A 17,303-nucleotide genomic window follows, 5' to 3' on the forward strand; every position below is an offset into this window, starting at 1 on the left:
AGAGGACATTTTTGCTTTATTCTACATCAACAGCAGCCAACGGAAATGCCGCCCGAAAGGGACGAGGGCTGAAAAGAAGCGCACACGACAAACACTGCGCTCTTCAATAAAAAGAAAACAAAGAAAAACCCTATTTTCCAAACATAATGGGTTCGAAAGGCGCCGACCTCACACGCAGAAAAGTCGGAATTTGAGAGAGAAAGAGAGGGAGGAGGAGGAGGAAGAACATTTATTTCCGCCGAATATGGCGCGGCAGCCACCTCCGGGTCCGCACGTAGGCGTCCGGGGAGGCAGTCTGTCGCACCGCAGTCAGAGGACACCCGGCCCCGTCTAGGAGAAGAGGTCTTCAGCTTCGGCCGCCAGGCGGACGGCGAATCGCTGAGTATTTTCGTCAGAGCTTCTTAGCGTGGTCTCCCATTCACCGCTAGTTTTAATCGCGTTGCGCCCTGGGGCACGAACGCATCTCCATATTATGTGATCTAATGTTGCCACGTGGCCGCAAAATTTACGAATTTCGGTTTCTGCACCGTCCCTCTTCCGCCCTCTGGCACCCGTCCAACTCCTCCACAGGGGCGAAAAGAAATTTCGAGCTTGGAGTCTTCTCCAGTCGTATGATTCCTTTTTACTCAGGGATCTATCCGGTGGCGGATATATCCCCCGGTCTTTCTTCAGGTTGTCGGTTACATCCCTAAACGTACCAATACATTCTTTGCTTTTAGATGTTCTTGTGGAGGCGTTCGCAGCACCCCGAGGTAGCGAGGAGCGGGCGAGCATGTGGGCAGCCTCGCTGCCGGCGAGACCGGCGTGTGCTGGGGTCCAGATTATGGTCACGCTTTCGGCGAGAGACGACTCGTTCAGAATTTTTGCAGCACGATTGCTGACTCTACCCTTGCTAAAATTCCTAACCGCCGCTTTGCTATCGCTGATGACGTGTTTCACGCCTGGTCGTGCAATGGCAATGGCTATTGCAATCTCCTCCGCCTCTACCGGCGGTAGATCTCGGTTTCTTTCGATTCCTATGGCGATCCCGGTGTCTAATAGGGCGACCGAGGTTACGTCGCCTTCTTTCCCGATCGCTGCATCGGTGTAGGCGACCGATCCCGGCGGGAGTTCGTCCAATTTGTTAGCGAGGTGGAAGGAGGAAAAGAGAGGGAGTTTCCCGTCATTACTACGACGGTAGTTCTTTTTTTTTTTTTTTTTTTACTTTTTGTTGGCTGATAATACAAAAGAAAAGACCCTCCTCGTGTTATGACCAAATCAATACAATTTAATAACCTATTAATTTGATTCTTTCGCGCCAGCAAGAACGACCCTCACGTCACATTCGTGGTCGCATTACATTCCAGATAAATACGATAGTTTTGTGTCGAAGCACCATTTGTCAGGCGCTCCACCGCCATGGATCAGTGGTTACGGCTATTGACGGCGGATCCCAAGGTCACGGCTTCAATCTTCCCCGCGGCGGCGCGAAAGCAAGGCACCCGTGTACTGTGAGTTGTTAGTGCGCGTTTAGAAGCCTCAGGGAGTCGAAATTTGCTGTTCTCCGCTATGCCGTCCCTCACAGCCTGAGTAGCGTCGTGGACGTCAACGCTCTGTGAATGTTACTTTTGACGATGCGATGCGATTTTTGACGGCCGAACCTCCTCCTTGCCCGTATGAAAACACTTAAAATGCGATTCGGGCTCTAAATCGCTTGATAATGCAACCGAAACGGTAACAAATTCAAATGGGTGAAGTTAGTCGTCATCATCATCATCACCAGCCTGACTGTATTCACGGTTGGGCGAATACCTCCCGTATCTATCCAATTACCCAGCTCTGGTACCAGATACACCCATCTGATTCCTGCAACGTAAGTATTAATCTCATGCGGCCATTTAACTTTCTGCATCTTCTTGCTACGCTTCTCTTTCTTTGATATCCACTCTGTCACCCTTATAGACCATCGGTCATCTTGCCTTCGCATTGCACGACCTGCCTATGCCCATTTATTCTTGATTTATAGTAGAATGGGATCAACTTGCGATTGCTTCTTAACCAATTCGGCACGGTTCCTCTTTTCATTAGCCTCCATGTTTCTGCCTCATATGTGAATACCGATAAGATACAGCTGTTTTATACTATCCTCTTGAGGGATACAAATTACCTGTCGTTCATGACATGACAGTTCTTACCGATTGAATTCTAACCCAATCTGATAGTTCTAGTTGTTTTCTTTTAGTGATCCGAGTCGTCGGCTGCTATCTATTCTAAAGAGGCGCATTTCCTTACCACTTCCAGCGCCTCACTAGCTGTCGTGAACTACTGTCCCTTTCCGAGGCTGTTCCCCTTCCCTTAAATCTACTCAATAAAGTTTTTCCCTCACTCACTCACTTCTTCCGTTTGATATCCACAACGACGTGTGCAAGGAGTGAGTCTGCCTAACTAACCGTTTCTAAGACGATCGCTGCGCCCTTTGTTAGCGTCCGTTACTTGCAGTGTAATGCACTCTGTTGGTGACGTTTTGGTGACCACGCTGCTATAGATTGCTCGGCCAACGCCACCATTTTTATTTTTCAATTTCACCTTTATTGCACGGAAGAACGAGTTAAACTCATATATCGTCTCTCGTTATGGTTGTTGTCCTGACAACAGATGGTGTATACCCAAGCAGAGGAGCAGAGAGGGCTTTTCAGCTGTATATATATAGGTTTCGAGCCGTCGCGTAGCTCACGGCCGGTCGCCACGGTTGACCTTGAACAGCCGCGAAGAAGAAGAAGAAGAAGAAGAAGAAGAAGAAGAAGAAGAAGAAGAAGAAGAAGAAGAAGAAGAAGAAGAAGAAGAAGAACGCTCGGTCACCGGCAACTAATGCTATCATTCCAAATTCGGTTCAGCAGCATTGAACCCTTCTCATTTATATGTGGGCTGGTATAGCTTACGCTCTCACGTCATACCCTTAAAGGATGAGCTTAAGTCACTTAAGTGTCCCCAATAATGTAGCACCTTACACTGATAGGCGTGACAGGGGAATAATGTAGCAGGCAAAAGAAGCTTCCGCCGTTGCTTTCGCAATTCAACTAGGCTTAACCATGAGTTCAACCACAACTAATTTTTTTTTGAGGGGCGTCCGTTCCTCCGTCCATTTCTCCAAAAGCTTTGAGGCTGTAGCCAATTCCCGGCTCAGTAATAATGCCTGAGAGTCACGTAAAACACCGAAAGTGGCGAGAAATGTCGCGCGAGCTCTCCAAGCTGCTGGCGGCTGAGGCTGCTCAAGGGAACGAAGCAGAGCAGACACGCTTGAAGGCATGGCTATGTTCTTTAGGAAGTCCCTGATGATGATGTGTGCGTCAGTGTGGGGCTGACGTGATCCATGGGCCTCCCTTACCATGCAACTGATGCTTACACCTGCTCACGACAACGCGGAAGACTGCAAACAGTATATCGCCCTTGAGTTTGCTTTTTGATTTCGTGTGTAAGTGTGTGCGTGCTGCACACCACTTCTTCGCCCCCTAGATTCATTAACTCGAATTTAAGACATGTAATGTTTTATTGAATGATAAGAGCAAAAACCTCAAGCAGTCGACACTATATAACTTCAAGCTTTTCATATATGTACCATAAGTCTGCAGCTCTGACACGTTGTAGCTCGTGAGTTATACGAAACCTGCGTGCTAGCATGGCCCCCGGGCTGTGTTCTGCGTGGCTTTGAAACACTCGGGGCGAACTGCAAGCATATTTCACTTTCAGATAGGCTTAGCCGTGAATGTGCTCCCATTTCCGCTGGGTTAGTCGCCTCCGGCATTTATGCAGTGATGGATTTCCTTCATTCGACTTGCACTGCGTGAGTCAAAGGTTTGCGAGCACCCTGCGTCTCTACTTTCTATTATTTACTTGTCCTTTCGTTCGTAATCTCCCTCACAGGTAGCACACAATCTTCCATAATTACAGTAGCCCTGGCGGCATCATGGATTTCATGTGCAAAACCTTGGATACAGCGACGATAGCTGATTTTCCATCGCGTATAAACGTTGGGGGTCATTTCCATCGCATTCGCCATGCAAGAAGCACTGCGCGCCTGCATTTCGCCGCGTATCAGTGCAACTGCAGCGTTCGCCTTGTTTACCACCTTTGTGTTTGTTTATCTACCTGTCGGCACCGCGCGGCGCACTGCACTCGAGGACCTTGCCTTCCCCTGCTGTCGGGAAAGCCGATTCATTGTCGCGGCCAGTCACTAGACGACCTCATTCGCCGACTCGGCTTCTGCTGCCGTATCGCGATCGCCATCGGCAGTGCGCGCGCTTTCCCAGCGTTCCTTCTGCGGCAAGGTTAAGAAGAAAGCTACAATGGCTGCTGTGCGGATGTGCGCGGCGCTTCTGCTGCTGTTGCAGGTCCTGGCGACCGAATGCGCCCGGGTCATGACGTACCTGGGCGACGCGCACGTGGTCGAGGGGGATAGTTTCTTCGTGGCTTGCGTCACCGAGCCGCACGTCCAGCCAAACTGGCACAAGGATGGGCTTCCGCTGCCGTCCTGGGGCCACTTCCTCTTCCACGAAGACCTCACCGACAGTGGGGACAAGGTGACCGCTTTCGCGGAAACCTCGCTCGTTCCTTTTGTATGAGCGTCTGACACACCGGAGAACGACGGCAGAGCAGGGTAGCATAAGGGCACTGCATGGGAGCTCACATTTTAAGTGCCGACCGGCCACTGCGGCTCGGTGGCTTTGGCTTGGACCCGTGGTCGCAGGGTTGACTCTCAGCCTTGATGGCTGTATTTCTGAGAAGACGAATTGTAAATATGCCCGCTTGGATGGCGTCGTTACAACACGCAAGTTAAAGAATTCCAGATGGCCGGAATTAATCCGAAGCCCTCTACTAAAGCGTTCTTCGCAGCTCATATGCTGCTTTAGGGCGTTACAATTTGCGCACGGTACCATAACGACCCTCTTCCTTTCATTTTATCTGATCTGCCTTCTGGTGGCGCTGATGGCCGAACTAGTTCCGTGAACAGTCACTGTAGCCCAGATTATCAACACTGCTCCATTATACTTGGTCCAATTTCCGGCATGTCTGCTTGTTTCGGTTTAGTGTGTGGGGTTTAACGTCCCAAAGCGACTCAAGCTATGAGAAACGCCGTAGAGGAGCGCTACGGAAATTTTGACTACCAGGGGTTCTTTAACGTGCACTGACATCGCATGGCACACGGACGCCACTCCGTTTCGCCTCCAACGAAACGCAGCCGCAGAGGCCGGGATTCGATCCCGCTTCCTTGGGCACAGTATAGTGGAGCGCCCTAACCGCTGCACCACCCCGGCATGTCCGCCTCGCTCACTTACATTTCCTATGTTAACTTGCATCTCTTGAACGTCTGCCTACGGGACCAGGGCTAAATGTGCTTGCTCTTCTGGCTGTTGGCTCGGTGAGATGCTGTTATTCAGTCGGGCATATCTGGTTTCAAACTTGTAAAGAGAGAGAGAGAGAGATGTCTTTAATGTAAGTACGTAGAAATGAAAAGGCCGGGCGGAGTAAGGCTCAGGCATAGCTGCTCCACGAAGAACAAAGTAAAATGCAAACAGGGAGAATGCGAAGAGTAGTGCTGATGTATTCTGTGCACACGTGGCGCGACCTCCCGCAGTCACGGCGGCCGTAAAGTCGTATGTGGCCATGTTGTATGAGCAAGAAGAACGGGCCAACAGCAGCATGCGTTTAGCACCCTGGCAGTCGAAGCATCTGCTCCGGTAATAGTCATTCGTAAACTACCGAGAAGCGGTTCGACCATCGTCTCTGATTTCCTCTCTACAGTGTTACTATAGATTAAATATAATTGAGTCCATGCGACGTGCAGATATCCCAGTAAAGCTGCATGGGCAGGTCTTCTGAGAAACGCTTTCTTGGCGGCCAGCCTTTCTTGATTACTTTGGTGTTTCTCAGCCTCTTAGTAAATCCATCGATTAATATCTTACTACGACACTAAAGCTGTCGCAAACGAGAGATATGAATGTAAAGAGATGGCGAAATTCTGGCGTCTCGCTATCAGTGCTACAGGTAGAAATGTTTCCTTTTCGGGAAATCATGAATCTTGCTTCTTATAGACTACGTTCAGTGGTAGCATGCAGCTTTTCGTTCATGATTGCTGAACAATAATCGTTTGTTGGAAATGAACAAATATCGTAACAGAGGGCACTGGCAGGGTATCTTTTATTGCGAAGGCAATACTACTCGCATTTTCAAGTCTTCGCGTGACCCGGCAGCAGTTACTTCTTACCCACGTGACGCTGTGACGTCACACCCCACGTGACACACGGGCTGGCAGTAGCTGCCAACTTTGGTCTCTCGTTTCACATGGGACGGCTATGTCAGTATCAGCCTGCTAGGTTCCTGGCATTCACGTTACCCCTATAGGCCACTAAGGCACGTTCATATGGGTTGGTTAAAGCGGGGCTTTATTGGGCTGAGGAAGAGAAAAAAGAGAAGAAGAACGCTCGGTCACCCGCAGCTAATGATTTCGCTCAATATTTGGTTCAGCAGCGTTGAACCCTTGTAATTTTTATTTTTGTGCTTTCTAGAACCATGTAAATGATACGCTTTTTGAAACTATTTTGCGGGGCTTGAGTTCTGACAGCGCGGTCCTGGAACTCTCTGTGGTCTGCAAGGGATAATGGAAACTAGCAGAGCGTGGTTTCACGATATTCGGCAAAGACCTACCGAAGTAAACGTCGGATTGAGACATAAGAAAGATGTTTTGCTAGGCCTGCTCCCCCCAGGGGGTAAATCAGCATACCACTGTACAACGTGGAGTCAGTACTCGCGAGTTCATGCAGCTTTCGGCGAGCTCACCTCCTTTCTCTTTCACCTTGCAGATGAACACCCTATACGTGGCGCACGCCCTACCTGGTCACTCCGGCGACTACTCATGCGGACTGGGCCTCTACGACGCGCATAGGCTACGCGTGCTGCCCGGTCTTGTCCAGGGCAGCGCGCTTGCGCGGAGGGACAGTCAGCGAGAGTGCCATCCCCTGGTTTGTGGTCTTCGCAACAAGCAGGAGTCATGAGGCTTTCCTTTACTGATTTCGCGATACAATTAACATGCTTGGTAAAACGAACCCTTTGTGTCGCCAATAAAAAGGCAGCTGCTGTGGAGGTGTACGAACGAGAAGAAACTGCTCGTGGCTTTACATTTGCCGAGAGAACAAACTCAGAATTGCTCTTTGCGTCCCCGTATAGCGCCAACTCTTGAGAAGCTAACATTGCTCACTAGTTTCTGAAATCTCCTATTTACGACGTTGAAATTAATGGCCACGACCAAAAAAAAAATGAATATCATTTAAATTCACTGCGCGGCACTATTGTTTCAGGTTTCTAGAATTTGACAAATGTGCGCTTCGACAAACATCGGTACACAACTCACGCGAATGCTGCGTTTGCCAACTTTCACGCATAATTGCTATAGTCGGATACAACCCAAGCCTTCAATGACCGCCGCATACAATTCCTCGGTGACAGAAAATAGTACGCTGGTAAAGCTTTCTTAATTGCATAAATAAATATTTAAGGGGAACTTAAGTATCGTTACGTGCGATAGTGCGAAAGCACATCTCGCGTCCCCCTTGGCACGACGTCCGGAGAGAGATCTGAAGAGCCAATACACCTCTCAACCCCTCCGCCGAGGCGCAGTGGCGTTTAATTATTAATTAGCGGTCAATTTATAATTCGTGCTCTATTCCAATCAGTACTTGTAATTAGTACTCATTTTCTAATTAGTGATTAATTAGTAATATGTTAGTGGTTAACTAACAAGTGAGTATTTTTCTGGTCACAGAAGTGACAGGAAAACGGGCTTAATAATCAGATCATGCCTTATCAGTAATTACTTCTTAATTAGTAATTAGTGATAAACTATGACAAGTGAATACTTTCTGGTCACCTTTCATCTTAAAACTTAAGCATGAGACCAAATTATATGATCTAGGATTCTGGTGCCTTTTGCTTGTTTCGTCTGGCCAAATTTCAAAAACTAATTTTGTTTACTGTTCAGGTGAGTAATAAACACGCCTAGTACCATAAGCCATAGTTATAAACTGCTGTTTTTTTTTAGGTTGTATCCTACCACATGAATGATTTATGCATGCTCAACATCTTACATCGAACAGACTGTGAAACCACAGCCAATTTTTTTTTTTTTTTACATCTTTCCAACACCCAGAGATGCTGTAACTCGAAGCTGTATACGATGCTGATGTAGATGCCTAATCAGTTCTCTGATTAACTAATGATATACAAGTAGCTGCTGTAGACCACTACAAATAAATAAAGATTTTCAATCTCAAATAAAGCGAAATAATTGTGATGAGAGATAATACAGGCTAGGTTTCAGCGCAATCACCCAAGCCTCCGTCCATGCCTTCGTGTTACTCATCGTGTCATCTGTGTTCCGTATATTCAATGCAGTTGGCGCACCCATATTTCGACGTTTGTCTTGATCATATCAGTAGTACCAGGACGACAACCATACCGCACGTGTTATAGATGACAGTCTGGAAGCGTATACTAACGGGAATTTTAATTGTGAGAGCAGTGCTTCTTATGCTGGGTAAGGCGCTAGCAAATAAATACATGTTCCGGCAGGCACCCAACAAATCTCTGGAGATACCGTGCGAGCTGTCCGGAACAGGCCGCTCGGTCACTTGGTACAAGGACGACGATGCGCTGTACCACGACTTCCGCGAGCGCTACCATATCGAGCCGGGGCGGTTGGTCATCCAGGACGCGCAGACATCTGACGCTGGCACCTACACGTGTCTAGCGAGCGGAGGCTCTGGCCTCAGCGTGCGCGTCACCGCCCCCATCGCCATCGAACCGATGCCCGAGTTTCAGACGGCCAAGGTGAATCTGGGATTGCTCGAAACATTTAGAACAAACTCTTACAAAAAGGCCATATTTGACCCTGGTCTCTGCTGTATATTATATAGAGCCAAGTGTCATATATCAGGGGCCAATAAGCTACATCTGGGTATATATGGGCCTGAATGAACAAATATGGATCGGAAGATTTTTTTTTTTTTTTCATTTTTTGGACCAGTGCAGCACCCCAATATGGTTTGATTAGACCACGCGTAGGTCAAATAGTGTCGGTATCAGCTCACATCAAGACAACAGTTGACTGTGGCCTCGCCATACTTGAAACTGATCAGGGCTGTTCAGTTCCATATCTGACTCATTTCTTAACGGTCGTCAGCACTAGAATCTCTGGGACAGGACTGACCATTGGCTCAGAGCGGTGTTTATCGCATCTAAGGCTTCTTCAGCCGCTCGCCTCCTGCAGATGACGACAAGCTTGGCGTCTGGGAACTTCTACTTTGTGGATCTTAATGATTCGAAAGGAGTTTAATAGACCCTTGAAAAAGTACCTTTTACTGCCAAGGACAGATATGAAAACGGAGGACTGCGAATAGTTTCAAGATTTTTTAAACGCAGGGGTGCGCTTATCTGTTAAGATCACAGGTTTCAGCACCTGCCAGGTTCATAGTTTATTCTTCGACTGGGAAAGCAATGGAGATCTAGAGTGCGCCAATGTTTTTGTACGTTGTATAATTTACTAAGAATACGAACAGTAGATGAGGAAGAGAATTTATTGACGTCTATTAAACATTGTGGCAGGTTATGTACCCAGATGAGAATTTGACCATATGTATTGTAACAAAACGCAAAAACGGTAGCAGAGCAGATGTTTGGAAAACTTGATGAAGATTATTTGTGGTAGGTTGCTTTCAACTCTATAAAAACTATTTCTGTCTCTGAAAAAAAAATCTTGTACTTCGTAATTAATTAATTAATTAATTAATTTATTTATTTATTTATTTATTTATTTATTTATTTATTTATTTATTTATTTATTTATTTATTTATAAGATACTGCGGGCGACGGCCAGGCAGGAGGGGCATACAAGACGTAGAGTAATTGAAATACAAGCACAAGATACATGAATTGGAAACAATAGTACATGACCAGGGCACAAAAAAAAAAATGAATTGATGCGGTGCTACAAAAACAAAAGACATAAAGATAACATCAATAATTTGAATGCAGCCCACTGTCAATGGAGTTGAGCGGAAATTAAAGGTTCCCAACTTTGAATCTGCGGATCCAAATTGTACAATCATTTTTTGTTTTTCAAGGTGAACAGCACCGTTAACCTTTGGTGCAATATAGACACTCGTCCCATGCCTCGAGTTTCCTGGTACCTGGGGGACGCGCCGCTCATTCCATCCGAGCGGATTCTACTGGCGACGGGAAAGAATAACGTCGAGAACGCTAAGCTCACCATCCGTCGCGTGAACCTCGGAGATCGCAACAGGTTTGTCAGCTTTGCGCGACTGCCGCTCTCTTGGGCCCCCTGGGCCTCAATCAGCCTTTAATGGCGTCAGCTGTTTGAATAATTGTTGTGAGAAGACGGTATCATTCACACTAATCGATGTCGCTGTACATCAGTTAGAGAAACCAGGTTGTACAAATTGAACGGGAGCCCTTCGCTACGAGGCACCGGTATTCATAGCTCGCGTTCGATGTCGGGGCGTTAAACCCACAATACAATAGAGAGATTTAGCTTACCGCGATCCGCGATCCGCCACCGCGAACCTCTACAAGCTGATTGGTCCCGACGCGGCAGGTCTATGTGCCGACATCAAGTATGTGGCGCCATCTATCAGCGTCAAGGGGATCTGGGCATGCGCAATGGAACGCGCGGTAGCGGATCACGGTAGCGGATCGCGAATCACGGTAAGCTAAATCTCTCTAATATCATGGGTCGTCCAATTGTTCGTGCGAATTTCTCATCAGTGCCTCATTAAAACGTGTTTTCTTTTTAGTACGAAATCTGTTAGAGCTAGGACTCTTGTAGCCATATCGAACTACTTTATACTAAGAAATCTACAGCGTCAGCCGTAAAACTTTTGTTAAATGATTTGATTATATCAGTGCACTGCATCGACTGAATGGAAATCAAATCGCGGTTGAAGTAAATATATAGATAACCTGACACCACTGACAGGTGGTAAAAAGAGAGGAAAATGATCCCTCCAATTGGAGGGAAGAGGAGGGAGATGTCGAATGGAGGATGTCACGGAAAATTAGAGGGCTACAGTGGACACCGATGATTCTAAAGCAGTCGGAAGATAGCGCGTCTTGCGGGTGGTTGCTGCAGGGGAACAAGCCGGCGGGAGACTGCAGTGGAAATATGTGTGCCGATCAGCCAATGCCATGCAGGTTTTGCCGATTATTGCTGTGAGCCAAGAAAGTTTAGGCCTATGATATTTCTCTTGTTATCGGACGCTTGAGTACAGGGCGCCATGTCCCGTCATCTTCAAAGGGCCGATTGAGGTATTTATTTCGGGTCTGTCACTTGTCAGGTCCACTAATTTGTGATTAAAGCTGTATGGCTCTTCCGTACACAGCAGCAACAAGTTCGAGCCTGGCTCTGTTCAAAGAACTGGTCCGCAAGGCCGTCTCACATTACACTCTTACAGTACTTTTTGGAGGAGTTACATGTAGGATTGGGCTTGCAGCGCACCAAACTTCACCACCGGAAGGCCTTAAACCTGAAAACAAATTCAGCAGAGACGGCTTTCGTGTGTGGAGGAGAACGCTGGATCGCGCGATTCGCTGCCGCGAAGACTGCTCCCTCGCTTCCTCCTGTAGTGCGCGCCACCACGTGATCGGCAGAGTGATGCCCTCTGTATTCTTAACGCTTCTCTGACGACGCCCTCTCCCCTTATCCGCCTTCTCTGATGATGTCTTTTCCACCTCTCTTCAGGCAACTCCAGCTGCGCACGTCATGCCGCGTGGGGAGGTTATTAAGGCATACAATTAGAAGTATATGCGTTGCCGGTTCGTATCCCTGTCACAAACTAGCTTCCATCTTCACTAGCAGATGCGCGCTCATTTGGAAGCGATATCGTGTGAAACCACCCGGAATGCTGCACGAAGGTAGTTGTTTCACAACTTTCATGCGATACAGGGGAGATGCGGCTCCACATGGAGCTCTTTAAGTGACTCCTAATGCCGAAAGTATTTTTTGGCCGCTGTCGAGTGTGGAGAACAACAACGCCTGATGAATTTGCATGTAAGCGTGCTAGTAAAGAACGGTTGCTTGGCGGGCTAGTTGGTTTATATCTAACTTGTATTGCAGCGCGAACCACAAGAAGGGACGACGACAGTCAGAGTGAAAAGAGCGCTGACTTCCAAATGTTTATTATTCTGATATGCCACGCATTTATACACATTTGAAGCTTCAGCAGGAAAGAGCAGAAAAAGCAATCAGCATGAAAGACATAGGCGATAGGACAAGGCCCTAATCACCATCGATCCAGAAACTTCAGCTCTTTCTTGGTTAGTGCGACTGATGGCATGCTTACACACCTTTCCTCTGTACGATCAATGTTCACCGCCTCAATTATCTCCCTGACACACTGATCATTGTGTCGAGCAACGATTGTGCTTTTTTGGAACTCGGGCACGCAAGGTTTTCTGCGGCGACGTGTAGGCTCATCGCCTACACGTCGCCTACACGTTAAATGCGTGGCATATCAGAATAATAAACAGTTGGAAGTCAGCGCTCTTTTCACTCTGTCTGTCGTCGTCCCTTCTTGTGGTTCGCGCTGCAATACAAGTTAGTGCTAGTAAAGATTTCCTCTTAATAACAGAAATCAGCATGAGCCTACCCGGAGTTCTTGTGAGAAATGCAACTTAACTTACACGGACAGGATACCAAATGGGTATTGCTTCGAAAAGTGAAAATTTGGCAACCGCAAGCGAATTAATCGCTATATGCGTGGCGAAGGAACAGAATGCGCTGAACTAAAGCTCGCCGTATTTATGTATTTGCACCTTCCGCCTCTTTAGCACTCTTAGGAAGCACACATCTAAGCACCCTGCATCTTGTACCGATGGAGCACCTTATGTGGCTTGAGCGGCACGTGCAACCCCTATAGAACTATATTTTTTTTAAGTACTCCAGATACGTATAGCAAAAGTTCACTGAGGATATGGGATCTTTGAAAAAAAAATTACCTACCGCCCACATTCGCCTTTGTAGAAGAATCCGGGCTGTAGAGCCATGCAACAAATTTGTTCACTCATGGTTACTTTTGAGAGCAGCATGATCAACATGCGTGAATAAGTTAGTTAAGCTGGCTTATATGTATTTCATGGGCTTTCCATGCAACTAAAAAAAAACAAAAAAAAAACGCGAAGCTTAACCTAACGCCATTTATGGAATCGGAGATTCATGAAGGCGCGATCAACTTCGTGAATTTCCTTTATTGTTTAAGCCTGGTATGTTTTAATTACGCAGATTAATCATGATGTAGCAATGAAAAATAATGTCCGAGGTGCTCGAAGCAACAACGAAGAAATGCAGTCGGTCTCTCTTCTCTACCGCTCGTATTTATGTTAACGCTGGCGACTTCTTTATTATTTTCTTTTAATTTATGATTACTCTCAAGGCCAGGGGCATTTCAGAGGGGAGTGGGCTTAAAAATAATTGAGCAGAGGTTAAAGAACAAAATTGAAAAATACAAGCGTCGTTTTACTGGTTATACATTTTTAGCTACAATGGCAAGAATATTGTTGTAATTGCAAGGCAAAAATAACGTTTGTAATTGAAATAGCATCGACTACAATTGTTAAGAGCCTGAGTGTACAATCTTAGCTAAGTTGGCACGGAATCGCAGGTTGTCTTGAATGCTGGCTGTCAATCCGGAAAGGTGATTCCAATCTGCTGATGTGCGGGGAATGAATGGCTGCGAACAAGCTTTGGTTTTGTATGATGTAATGCCGACTTTATGTGCATGATCAAGCCGAGATTAGATGGAATATAGAGCAGAAATGAGTTCATCTAGTAGAATATCTTTGGTTAAAACCTTTGGGAATAAAGCTAAAGTTCCGCGCCAGTAACATAAGCTTTTGTGGCTTTGTCCATGTCTTTTCCATGCTTTTCCCTTAATGTCGAAGACTACACACGCGGAAAAGTGCTGGTGGCCCGGCTAGCCCAATGGTTAAATCACGCAACTCGACACGAAGGTGGATGAAGCATTCACGGAGCACATCATCTCGACCCAGGTTGCTCCTTAACGGCTCTTAGTTCGTTGCAACCAGTTGTTGCCATCACGTACATAGTCAAACGAATCCTGCTCTCCGATGCAGCGTTAGAGCCGCAGAGCCTGCAGAGCGACATAATTAGTTTCGAACAGTCACTCGAGGTGCGCTCACAACCCGCGTTCACGGCACACTGCTAAAGGCCAAAACACTGGGAAGAAAAACACAAGAGCTAGAAGTAATATGAAATGGATCAGGCGAGCCCATGGCGATGCGGGCAGTCCGTGGGCCTGCTGCTGTCCTGAAGATTGGAGGCACGCCCCATCGCACGGAAGGGAGGAATATAGTGTCCTAATTTATATAGGGTACCAGAAATTTTAACCATGGTGTCTCCTATTAGAAAAGCGAAATATGACCTGAACGAGCCCATCAGCGTACATAGATGGCACACGGCTTTCTAAAGCAGATGGCCCGAAAGCCCCACAGGGCGTGCCTCCACTGTTAATAACAGACTCAAGCGCTCGATCGGCCCGCATCGATACAAGGTATGTGCTCTCATTCGGTGAACGAGAAGTTGATTGAGATCGGTTATAAGAAAAGTTTTCCCTTGGAGGGGGACAAACACACCGACCGCTTCCATTCGGTAATTAACAAAGCTTGTGCAATGGACGCGCGACTGCGTAGGTTGGTTGAGTATACCGCTTAACCCATGGCGTAGGTACACGTGTCAAGCGTCGCATACACATTGTGGAGACCGGCTGGCATCTCAAGTGTCGACCCAGTTGCTGGTCAGCATACTGGCCGTCACCACAAACGAGGAGACCGCGGGGAGCGGCAAGATGATCATTCCGGGCGAGCCGATCATACTGAGCTGCGACGCTGGGAGCGGAACAGCCACTTTCACGTGGTCGAAAGACGACAAGCCCATCGCCGCCGACGACCCGCGGCTAGGGAAGCTGGAGAACGGCACGTCGACACTGTCGATAGAGAGCCCCACCATAGACGACGCAGGCAGTTACAAATGCTCGGCAAGCGGGAGCGACGAGGCCGTTATCATGGTCAACTATAAGTTGTCGGCCGTGCTGGACGAGCACGAGTCGACTGCGCCATCCGCCTGGGTCGAAGGCAAAGAGGCGTTCATCGCGATCGCCGTAGAGGGCTTCCCACACCCGGATGACCTGACCTGGACCAAAAACGGAGAAGAGCTGGCGCTCAGCGAAAATGTCTTCCTCGAGGAGTACAAGGAGGTCAAAAATGCCAAGCTTCGCTTCAGTCCGCTCAAGACGGAAGACGAAGGCAAGTACACGTGCACGTTGAAGAGCCCGAGCGACCAGTTCGTCTTTGAGCACGAGGTGAAGGTCAAGGGCAAGTACGCGGCCCTTGTTCCCTTTGTAGGTATCTGCATCGAGGTGATAATCTTGTGCGCCATCATCTACACAATGGAGCAAAAAGCGCTGCACAGTGCCACGCCAGCTGCGGAGGGCGCGGGTGCCGAAGAAGGAGCAGACCCTGCTCCCGGCGCCGAAGGCCAGCAGGGCCAACCCGGCCAGGAGGGTCAGCCCGGCCAGGAGGGTCAGCTAGGTCAGGAAGGCCAGCCAGGTCAGGAGGGCCAGCCAGGTCAGGAGGGTCAGCCTGGACAAGAAGGCCAGCCTGGGCAGGAGGGTGCTGCTGTCGTACCCGTTGCTCAAGGGGAACAGCCACCGCCTGCACCGACAGTTGTGTAACCAGCCAGTTATGGCCACTAGGGGTGATGGGAAGCGTTCGAAGGGTGCAATAAAGCTGGCTCTTTTATGCCTCTTTCGGTGGCGACCTCTTCAGGTCTTGGATTATCTGGGCGAGCGCAGTTATGTAGTCTCGTGGCTCTCTTGGAGCAGGAATGTTTTGGCGTTTTTGAAACGCACACTATAAGCTGAATGTCTTGTGCATGTGCTAGTCCTCAGCAAAACCAAGTTGACAATGCCGCAAAAGCTGGATTTCTCCGTGAAAGATAAAAAAAAAAATTGACTAAGAAATACTTGCTCCGAAAAGAACTCTATTCCCCGTAGTTATGGATGGCCGGACGGATAGTCGGCTTCTCGCTGTGGCATTTGTGACTTTGCCGATACGATAACGCCTCATAGTTAGGAACCCCGCGTTTCTTTCCGTATAGTCCCGCGGCGGTGCAACTGCGACTGAGCATGAAGTCATTGGATGGAATCCTGGCACAGCGGCCGCATTTAGTTGTAGGTAAAACATATCAGTGTCCTTTTTTATTTTATTTGTCAACGCATGTAAATAAACAGCAGGCGGTCGAAGATACACGGGAAATTTCTGCGAAACACCATCTAATTGCGGCTTCATGTATCGCCCATCGGGTACATCAAATTTCCCATTTCTAATTTCTAATATATCTCCGCACTTGCATTTGTTGTAACTTGCTATCTTTTTTTATGTAAATTTAAAGCGAGTGTCACACATTTTGGACGTGTCAAAAAAAGAAGAGATACCGGACACGTCAGCACGGAATGAGGGTCCAGCTCGAACGTCGACATCCGGAGGAATATGGAGTCCCCAGCGCCAGCAGCCTCAAATAGTGTCTAACGGGGGTCCTCACTAAGACGCTTTCACCTAAAAATATTTTGTACTTACAAATTAAGTCATTAGAGAGATTTAGCTTAACGTGATCCGCGATCCGCCACCGCGAACCTCTACAAGCTGATTGGTCCCGACGCGGCAGGTCTATGTGCCGACATCAGGGGCTTTACCGACATCAAGTATGTGGCGCCATCTATCGGCGTCAAGGGGATTTGGGCATGCGCAGTGGAACGCGCGGTGGCGGATCACTGTAGCGGATCGCGAATCACGGTAAGCTAACTCTCTCTATTGCCACCATCACATACTTGCGGCGTCAGTCATCGCCCATCGGGCACATCACATTTCACGTTTTTTGCTCCCAATCTTTATCGGCAGTCCCACTTACTGTAGCTTTCTACTTTTCTTATGATGGTTTAAAATACTTTTCAGTGATATCTGCACGACAGTACGACGTGCTCTATTGCAATGTTGTCTTGTATTTCTAGCAGCAGCAAACATTTAATGGCCTACTAGGTCGAGTTTTAAAGAGCAGAATTCTATCAATTCCGCAGCTACAGCCTCATTTTAATGAGAGAAGCGCACCTTTTTAGCACTCGTGAGCTTGTTCGGTGCCGACTGAAAATAAGCACACACAAAAAAAAAAAAAAAAAATCCGCTGTAT

General features: G+C 47.7%; 1 protein-coding gene across 1 annotated transcript; it reads left to right on the forward strand.

The window, feature by feature from the left end:
• The first annotated feature begins 4,322 nt into the window (after window positions 1–4,322).
• LOC146191134 (hemicentin-2-like) lies at window positions 4,323–15,792 on the forward strand. The gene is made up of 5 exons (XM_084600276.1): window positions 4,323–4,556; window positions 6,837–6,995; window positions 8,602–8,859; window positions 10,153–10,331; window positions 14,787–15,792. Exons 1-5 carry the CDS (start codon window positions 4,323–4,325, stop codon window positions 15,790–15,792), a joined length of 1,836 nt encoding a protein of 611 aa, XP_084456402.1.
• The last annotated feature ends 1,511 nt before the right edge of the window (window positions 15,793–17,303 follow it).

Source organism: Amblyomma maculatum, chromosome 4, assembly GCF_055883805.1.
Source record: "Amblyomma maculatum isolate TAMU_Amacu chromosome 4, ASM5588380v1, whole genome shotgun sequence".
Classification (NCBI taxonomy): Eukaryota; Metazoa; Arthropoda; class Arachnida; order Ixodida; family Ixodidae; genus Amblyomma; species Amblyomma maculatum.

Coding starts and splice junctions, on each gene's coding strand:
- LOC146191134 (XM_084600276.1), top strand. CDS start 4,323: ATGGCTGCTGTGCGGATGTGCGCGGCGCTTCTGCTGCTGTTGCAGGTC. Junction 6,996..8,601: donor AGCGAGAGTGCCATCCCCTG/GTTTGTGGTCTT, acceptor ATGTTCCGGCAG/GCACCCAACAAATCTCTGGA. Junction 8,860..10,152: donor CCGAGTTTCAGACGGCCAAG/GTGAATCTGGGA, acceptor TTGTTTTTCAAG/GTGAACAGCACCGTTAACCT.